This window comes from Trichoplax adhaerens, genomic scaffold, assembly GCF_000150275.1.
Source record: "Trichoplax adhaerens TRIADscaffold_9 genomic scaffold, whole genome shotgun sequence".
NCBI lineage: Eukaryota > Metazoa > Placozoa > Uniplacotomia > Trichoplacea > Trichoplacidae > Trichoplax > Trichoplax adhaerens.
The window spans coordinates 1,044,992-1,055,177 of NW_002060951.1; the positions used below are offsets into that span (position 1 = coordinate 1,044,992).

Below are 10,186 nucleotides of genomic sequence, written 5' to 3' on the forward strand. Positions count from 1 at the left end.
ATACGTAGAAATAAATAAAAAATGATATAAAAGTGAGAAAAGCTTGTTAGTCAACGATTGTTCACTGTTCAGCTATTGACCTCATTTTTATAGTACTTCATGTCGTCACAATAGCTATCGCTAATAGGTTAGATACTGTAATAGCATCATTCTATCCCCTCTTATCAAGATTTTAGATTGAACTCTCTTCTCATAAAACGAATTGAACTTGCTTAACTATATTACTTTACAATATCGCATGAAATGCTCATATGTATAGTATGGGAGGCAATGAAGATCAATTCATGACACAGCACTGATAGCGATCAAAGATTTTAATTTCCCAATTCAAGTATAAATCTCATATCTCAGACATGCAATTATGTACATCCGCGTGAGTCATTGCTCCATAAATTCTGAGCCATTTCTAGTTTCAATACTACTGAATTCTATTTATTGTATTGCTATATTATTCAATCTATGTACCCGTCCAGGCTGTACTTTACTTTCATAATACTTTGAAATCCTTATAGATTGCATTTTTTATGCAAACCTAAATGAGTATTAATTAATGATTATACATTTGCGGTACCCTACCACCTGTATGATATAATAAATTGAAGAATCTCATACAGCACATTCCATATCTCACATAGTGCATTATACTTACTGTATATCATATACAGTACTTAAAGTTTTGACCAGTGTTATTACCATTATATTGTAGAATGTAGACTGTACTGTACTGTGCAATATTCTTTGAAACACATAATTAATAATAACAAAATAAATAGCATAGAAGTATTAAGTTATCTGTAATATATTCACTATACCGGTTAACAATGTTTCCATTTAATGGCAATCCAATATAGTGATACTAGCATTTCTTAGTGCAATGCACTGTGCCATTTTCGTTGTTACTTTCCATAGTAACAACGTGCCAAACTTCACATTGCAATTTAACATAGCTACAGTGTAATACTCGTTGTATACAAAAATACTACAATATGTGAATCTACACAAATTGCATTGATTATCTAACATACTATAGACTTGTCTTGGAGAAAGAGACTCTTAAATACGTTGAACCAATCTGATAGTTATGTCTCTCCTATAAAGGACATATTTTCACCATTAATTATAGTTACTAAAAAAAGATTCTTCGAAACAGATTCCATATACATATAATCATGATTAACAATGTACCCGCTAACTTACTATTAGTGAATGAGTAGCTTCGCCAACGGAATTCATCTGCAATAAAGCCATTCTGTTATTGCTACTATTATTACTTCTATATGGAAAAGTTGAAAAAATACTATAAAAGTTAGTAACGATTGCACATAAACTGCAAATAAGAAATTATTAAATTTCAAGAGCTATAACTATCGAAACTAGTATTCGTAAAACTTACGGAAAGAATCTAAAGCGTGCGATGGTACATCCATCTCCTTCAAATAATTCCTTTATATCTTCTTCAGTAACCGATGGACTAATAAAGGTTGAACTCCATGTTAATAAAATGCAGAATTTCCAGAAAACGAAAGTTAACATAGCACCGTATGCTAAATTAATCAGTCAAGTATACTTCTCGTACGGTATATTAGATAGATGTAAGGTCGCAGAAGGTGGATAAATGTTTTGAAAATTACGTGAACCAACTTTCTACATTCGATTATGAACCAAAAAATGGGAAATTTTTAGTGATATATTTTGTCGTTAATTTATGGCAGGCTATAATTTTCTCAGATCCAGATAAATCGTAAATATCACCTAGTAAAGATTTATGCTGGTGGCTAATAATTAATAGTATTATAATAGTCAATCATTTACATATGACATAATGTAAAATACCTTGAAGCGGTGTAATGCGGATTGTGAATAATCTTGAGTAAGCCCACTAGGCTAAAATACATAACCACTAATATTTAGTAAATAAACATACTGTCATATAATAGCAATAAGCCAAAAATTAATTAAAATTCATTCCCGCAACAAAGTTATTTCACTGCAGAAACTTACGTCTGGTTCCTTCGGTAATTGAACTTGGGCATACTTAGAAGAAGAAACAAACATTTTCTTACCATATAGCTGAATTCCATGAAGATGTGCAATGGCTTGTGTAATACAAAGAATAAATTGGTTCACAGTCGATTCAGGAAAGGTATCAAATCCATGCAAACAGTAAATTGTTCATCGCTTACCAGTTTGAGCTTGATGGGGCTCCGCCATTTGAATTAAGGCAGTATCTTTCTTATTAAATAGAATTTTTACACGGTAAACGTCACCATAAACACCTACAACCACAAAGCAAATGCTATTTGTCAGTGTCTACTTACATAAACCTTATACCCGTACAGGTAATACTTGTATATAGAGTATGCCTCATATATCACAATTCTCAGTTATGGCATATGCGTGCAACCTTTAGCAAGTAATATTTCAAAAATATCCTCAAGTATTATAATTATTTAATATAGTTCAATGTTGAGAGAAGTATTAGAAAATCGTGATAGTATAATCCAAAACTCAAACTAAAATAATCTCGATACATACCAAATAGAATAAATAAAGCTCGAGGAGTTACTTTCTATAGCCATGTTAATAAGACATTGGTAGAAACAGAAGGAAAGAATTAATGCTATATGATGAGCAACATTAATTGCAGATACAGAAGATCCAAATAATTTTATGTGACTCTTAAATATGATTAAGAGTGCATCGTTAAAACCATCAGTAAAAACTATTTGTAGTAATAGCATATAGTGTATGAGATCATTTAATTAACAAAAAATGGTGAAAGCACATTTACCGCTTCATTTAGATTGGTAACATGAATGACGCTACCCACATAGCTAGAATTATCATATCCCAAATTTCCTTCAGATAGTTGTTGCTGAATTGGAGCTGTTAAGAGGTCAGAAGTTGATTGCAACGGACTTGTAGTGGCTATTGCCGTAAGAGGTGACAATATTGTTGCTGTAGATTGTAAAAATCCGATGAGATTACAGAAGCAGAGCAATCGATAATATTTCAATGTGATAAGAGCAATAAATGAAAGAAAAACCTGAGCCATAGGAAGCCAATGATGTGGGTAATGCCGCAGCAGTACTAGTTAATATAGAACTTGCATAGAGACTTGAAGTTGCACTAGCTACAAACAAAACAAAACATTTTAACTATGTTATCTTAGTATTGTACGAGAGCATTTCAATTATCAAAGGAGATTCTCATATTGAACAAATTTCATCAATTTAGATCTATCAACTTCAATTAATATTAAGCTGCTTACCAACAGGAATTGCAATGCTAGTTGCTCCAGCTGTAGGATTTATTCTTGTCGTAACGTTCTTAGTAAAATCTCTAAGGTACACGAATTGGTATGCTACCGTTAGAGTACAAAGTTTCAAAACTAGAAATAGGTTTGCGTATCACACAAGTAAAGATGATATTGAGTTACCTGCTTTTATCATTGTTGTATTTAACATTAATACTTAAGAGCTTAGAATAATCAATTTTTAATGTGCAACAACCATAATAAATACTCTGTCCGTCGAGACTCTGGAAGGCAAAATTATTCGCCAAAAAAAAATTTTTTAAGTATTCATATAATAGTTAAAATTATACGATAATGCGCATATAAATTATACCAGTTTTGCATTCTGTGCATCCACAGCATCGGTAAACTGTATGAGGGCTTGATATAAATCTAATTTAAAAGAAAGATTATAATTGAAAAATTACTACAAGAATATTACGTAAATTATCATAAATAGATCCTACTGTTTTTAGTAAATGTAATAATCTTCTCCACGACTCCGAACTTGCTAAAGATCTAGTTATGAAATTGAATCACATTCGATGTCAAAATACGTCCAAAATAACAGAGAAAAATGCGATATATACAGTCTATTTTATAGCTAATTCAATTTAACCTGGTTCAGAATATCTAAGGTTACTGGATAAACGAGATTGTCTATGCTGATATGTAATACTCTGCCAGCTTCAGGAGAAGCGGATCCAACTGTCATTAATTCGTTAGATTTCAGAGAAACCTCACTATCCAAAGGATTTAAAGGTGGCGACGAACTAGATATAGCAGCAACTGCAGCCGCTATAGCAGCTTCCTGTCAAAATTGTATATAAATAAATAATGTAAGATCCGTTGCTCAAGGCGTCTACAGGTACAACGCAATTTATAAAATAATTGCAGCCAAAAATTTTGACAACCCTAAAGGCTACATAGTAGAACAAAGTTACCGTTGAACTTTTGGATCTACTTGAATCGGTGACTAATTGTGTATGATTGGAATATTGCATATATACCGGATGGCCTCTGATCACATTCAATCAATAATAGGTCACAAACACGTATTGACTAATATTTCAACTAAAATTATCTTATATTTGACAATTTTACACAGTTCTGATTTATGTTTTCTAAATCTTAGCTACATTTCATATATTAAACCTTAAGTTAGGAGCAACATATTTGTAATAATTCATCATTTTCCTAGTCTTATTTTCATCTTCTAATTCTAAAAAGCACTATAGGATATAATTTAACGGTGGTTAACAATTATAGATCTTCCAAAATGAACTGCTTAGCTTTACTAAAATTGGCAATATCAAACATTTGGAATTTTATCTTGAGTTATCTCAAGTATAAATAAAATCAATGTAACACGTATGCCTCTTCCATAAGAGCACTAGCAACATACCTGATTCTTTGCATTTAGCCTCAAAATATTGGTTACTTTTCCAAATGGTACACCTAATGCAGCAATCTAAACAAAAATCATAGCATTTAATCATTGATATTTCAATCCTCAATATCATCGTTTATACGTGACATACGAGAGATCAATTGTTATTATATCCTTCTCATACAGTTTTTACAATGGTTACTCGAGTTCATTTCTATTTTATCCCATGTGAATTTCTAGCTACAGGAATGAAAGTAAATTATTGGCATTGAACTAGCTATTTCAACTATAACATGATGGATTGAATTAGAGCGATCAGTGTCATAGTCAAAGTCAATAATAGTCTGAAAAATTTAGTGCATTGCAACAGAATAATAACGGAAAGTTTATACGATTAATGGATAAATAAAAGAGCACCAATAAGGTGCGAATAGAAGATTAGCATGCGATGCAACTATTTGAAGTATTGTACCTTTACTGTGAAAATTTACTGTGCATTTTTCAGCTATTGTAAAAGAGTATGAACATACGAGACAATATTCACGATATTAATTAATTGTAGTAGTCTATAGTAATATTAATAATTATAATAGAAGCTATTTCTTCTACTACTATTCTTTAGATTAACAAGTAGTTGTAGCGAATAAAAATAATCGATTTGGACAATAATGTAAATTATCTCATGCTAATTTACCAGCTACTATTAACCGTTACTAAGAATCGTACACTGTAGACAGTCTATGTGGAGTTTTGAATATAATCATTCGCTATAGGTGTCGTTTGAGGTATTGTTACGATAAATGCAAACTAACTTGCTCCGCAGTAAAGTAGTACGAAATGGCGATTCTTTTATTATTTTTAATATATAATATTAAAATTTGAATTGGCAGACCTCCACATCCGAAGAATCTGTCGGAATATTTCTAATATGGATTACGCGGGATACAGGTATTTCAAATCTGGCCTATTTTTGGATAAGGACATGAAAAAAATGCACGTAATATCTCATTAGAACTGTTGTATTTCATGGAAACATTAATTCTATACAGCACTACACTTGAAAGGTGCAAAAGACAACGAGTTGAATAAAAAAGATGACATGGATAGCCCAGTAGGGATGATAATATCATTTTGAAAACTTACTTTCTTAGCATCACTAAGTGAATCATCTGCAAGGCGATGGCATCCATCATTATCAGGTCAAAGCAAAGAATAAAATAAAAATACATCAATGTAAAATAGTGTCCATACAAGATGGACCTGACTGGCTAGCAATACAAGATGAAACTTTATGTAGGTTCACTTTGCATCTATGCAATATTACCTATGATATTTTCAAGTTTACTTTTACACAGGCTATTTTCAGTCATTTGATTGACTAGCTGATCATTCGTTTCCACTAATGCACGGTTGCTGACTATAAAATGATTGGAAATTATTCTTATTATTGTTTTTTTTTATACCTGCACTACGGATGTATTATAAAGTAGTAATAAAATCATGATGATGATGGCAAAATTCGACTTATGTTGCAAACACTTGTTAATGAATAAGGATAGTTTTAGAAGGAAAAATTTTGACGTTAGGTACTAAGCTACCATTAGCATCCGAACCATCTGAGGCAGTCAGTTCTTGTGATCCTCTCTAATGACCATATAATAAATAAATAAATAAAAGTGTACTTTGAGCTTATAGATCAAATTACTAAATGATGACTTGTAACAGTTGTTATCCTGTTTGTTACAAATGATCTACAAGTTACTAGTCGTATTGTAAGTTATTGGTGAAGGTGCCCTTTTTACAGTCGTCACTGCGAAGGACACGATGATTGATTCGTAGTAGCAGTAGTAGTAGTGTTAACTGGATTGTATGGAAGACTGCAATCATGACGTGTACAGTATTATCATCGTCATTTTGTAGAATATTATCTTTCAAAGTACAGTATAGACGATGGCCTATTGAAGCAGTTATCATCATGTCCTATTGCATTTCTTGATAGTTGAAATAGCCAAAGCTACTCTCGTAAGCTACACACATACTACAGTATATGATGATGATGATGTAGTTTTGCTCATCATGGACAACAATTCGTCTACCCTTATAATCTAATTTTATTGCTACTTAAAAAATAGTTGTACAATCGATTGTAACCGATGGATTGGATACTGACTTTCATACTCGACATTGTGCAAAACTTGGATGAAATCTTTGAAACTACAGCCCATGAATACTTGGCGTTTGGCTTTGAGCTAGTGAAATTGCAACCGATTTCTGGCCAAGTCTGTGGACGAGTTGTCGACTTTCACTTGGTGGACTAATGGCGGCCAACAAGATTTGCACTTTTCTCACACTACAGTACAGTTCGTACAGTACAGTATGTTGTACTGTAAGGATCCAGACTTTGTCTTGTAGCTGTTTAGAACTTGAGAAAGAAACTGAGCTTACACAGCAGTGCCGGTACTCAAACACTTGTAAATTATCCTACAATACACTAGGGCTGTTCAAGATGATCGTAGTCTGTCGACAAATACTCTACTCAAGCGATCTTAATGGCGTTAAAGGACAGCCAACGACTACTCACTAAATCACGCCATTTATTGAGTAATTTAGGGTATCTAGTCATATTAAGTTAAGCATAATCCCCCTACTTTGTAAGGTTGATTCTTACTTCTATGGACTACTGCATGTTGTTGTTTTTTACCAGCTAAAAGCTGTTGTTGAAGAAGAGCGTTCAATACCGAACGCTGAAAATGGACGGCCAACGATCAAGCTGATACACAATCTTTCCACTTTACATAATTTCTCATCATGTAATGGGCTAACACGATCCATGCTTGTTGATGATGTATACTCTATACTACTGTATGGAGGAATCAGCTGTCTACATCAACAATGATCCAAGTTATTTGCATGCGCTAAATCCATTTTAATGAGTCAACTTTGCCACCACAATATCAATACATTTAGACTCTAATTGAAGTTACTCCATGCAATTTCCTCGAAATTGAATAGATCCACATGAGTTATACAATTTTCACCGTATAGAATTCACTCATAATACGTAAAATAAATAGAAAAATAGCGCCTAATTAAAATAAAATTGATTCAGGATATTGACTATTGAAAAAATCAACTAATAATTATATGAACGTCAGCCAGCATGGATCAGACGATCATTACACAGTACCAGTGGGACTTTCTAGCATTTTTGATTATTATGAATTGTGGGAGGCGGTCTATTATTGGCCATCTGTCCTACAAAAATATCTGAAGTAACATTCATTCATGAATAATTCATTTCTTCATCATTTATGGCTAAAATCTCTTATCCAAAATACAACTGTCATCTAAATGGATATAAATTCTTGCCAAATTAGATTAAGTAGAACTTGAATTCAAACCTGATTGTATTATTTTTGCTCCATTTTGGCTCCATGTTAGGCATAAATTCCACTGGAAAGACCTTTTATCAGCCAATTAATTGTAGACAGTACAATGTAGCAAACGTCTATAACGTCATTAACGTCTGCAGTGTTTTATCAAGCGTCAATATCGAGAACTGTATGTCAATGGATGCATTAATGCATTTTGCACCCATACTACAGTACATGCTCGTGAATGCACCTGTCGAAAAAAATCCAGACAGCTCTCATTTTTCATTGTCTTGAAGTGAATCTCCTTTACTGATGGACAGTAGTGTTTAGTTGCAAACTGAAGATCATATTCAATTTTTATTCAATTCAATCTTCTAATTGCATTTTAGTATACAATACTTTTCTCTTGATTGATTGCAATAACGGACGACATCGTATCATTACGCGCACCATGGACTACGGTAGTAGACAAGTCGATATGCGATCATATTCAATTTTCATTTAAATCAATATTCTAATTGAATTTACTGCATTTTAACATACAATACTGTTCTCTTGATTGATTGCAATAACGGACGACATCGTACCATTGCGTGTACCATGGACTATGGTAGTAGAAAAGTCGTCGATATGCAATCGAATCGTCCATAATCCACACCGTGCATTGCAGGATTGCCGTTGCAGCGCACTCTGTGGCATGACTGGATGAACTGGCTATGCCTCTATTTTTACTCCATGCCACTCCGACATAGCCGCCTAGGCTACTACAAGTGGTCATGTCCACTTATTGTCCATGTTAGTACAAAGTTCAAAGTACGCTAGCACGCAAAGCCGATGGTATTCTCTCCCACAGGGACTTTTAACCGCAATTTTCTCTATTGACTAATTTACAAACAACTTGATATTAGACCACGATTGCAACGTCATTTGTAGAAGGTGCAGAAACTACTACCTATCAAATGGTGTAGTGTGCTGTTATGGAAAGCTCTGATCAATATCAATCCATGACTTGTGCAACCGATCGTACATTCACCAGTGCTAATGTTTGTATTCGAAATGTCAAAGAGGATCATGTAGCTCAATATTGGGAGTCCAATCAAAATAATAAAAAATCATCAACAGCGAATGTTGCTCAAGGTTGTAAAGATCTGTTTACGTCGACTTTGGGGCAAATTTAAATTAGTGTCAGTTGGTAGAAAAGTTTGCAAAATGTTTTGCAAATGTTGCTGAAGGTTATAAAGATCTGTTTACGTCGACTTTGGGCCAAATTGAATTAGTATCAGTTGGTAAAAAAGTTTGCAAAATGTTTTGCTAATGTTGCTCAAGGTTGTACTGTAAAGATCTGTTTACGTCGACTTTGGGCCAAATTGAATTTGTGCCAGTTGGTAGAAAAGTTTGCAAAATGTTTTGCTAATGTTGCTCAAGGTTGTAAAGATCTGTTTACGTCGATTTGGGGGCAAATTGAATTAGTGTCAGTTGGTAGAAAAGTCTGCAAAATGTTTTGCTAATGTTGCTCAAGGTTGTAAAGATCTGTTTACGTCGATTTGGGGGCAAATTGAATTTGTGTCAGTTGGTAGAAAAGTTTGCAAAATGTTTTGCTAATGTTGCTCAAGGTTGTACTGTAAAGATCTGTTTACGTCGACTTTGGGCCAAATTGAATTTGTGTCAGTTGGTAGAAAAGTTTGCAAAATGTTTTGCTAATGTTGCTCAAGGTTGTAAAGATCTGTTTACGTCGACTTTGGGCCAAATTGAATTAGTGTCAGTTGGTAGAAAAGTTTGCAAAATTGGCACAGCTAATGACTCTACTGTAGGTACTTACTGTATACTCCTACTCGGGTATGTTTACAGTAGATCATGTAGTAGTCCCTGTTTCTAGCATAGACTACTTAGGTCCAGCCTTTCAACCAGAGCGTGCCACGCCCATCTAGCCGGTGTACAGTGTACAGTACAGCACACTACAGTACAAAGGATACACGTACTGTACTGTACAGTACTGAAGTTGCTACTGTACTGTAGCGTGCTATGCTGAGTCGACAGTACTGACTACTGTACAGTATGACTTGAGCCATTCAAGTCCATACTGTACTGTACTGTCAAGAGACTCATCCTCCCTGGTACTGTACAGTA

General features: G+C 33.8%; 1 protein-coding gene across 1 annotated transcript; it reads right to left on the bottom strand.

Moving 5' to 3' along the window:
• Positions 1-1,024: 1,024 nt before the first annotated feature.
• TRIADDRAFT_28601 (uncharacterized protein) lies at positions 1,025-5,628 on the bottom strand (the record flags this gene model as incomplete). The annotated part of the gene is made up of 18 exons (XM_002115060.1): positions 1,025-1,090; positions 1,198-1,261; positions 1,394-1,471; positions 1,577-1,644; positions 1,834-1,884; positions 2,002-2,096; positions 2,184-2,276; positions 2,536-2,569; positions 2,792-2,958; positions 3,272-3,342; positions 3,440-3,540; positions 3,630-3,688; positions 3,763-3,814; positions 3,915-4,084; positions 4,248-4,315; positions 4,451-4,527; positions 4,701-4,766; positions 5,578-5,628. Coding segments are annotated over 18 exons (1,431 nt in total), but the record flags the coding sequence as incomplete, so codon positions are not given.
• Positions 5,629-10,186: the final 4,558 nt, after the last annotated feature.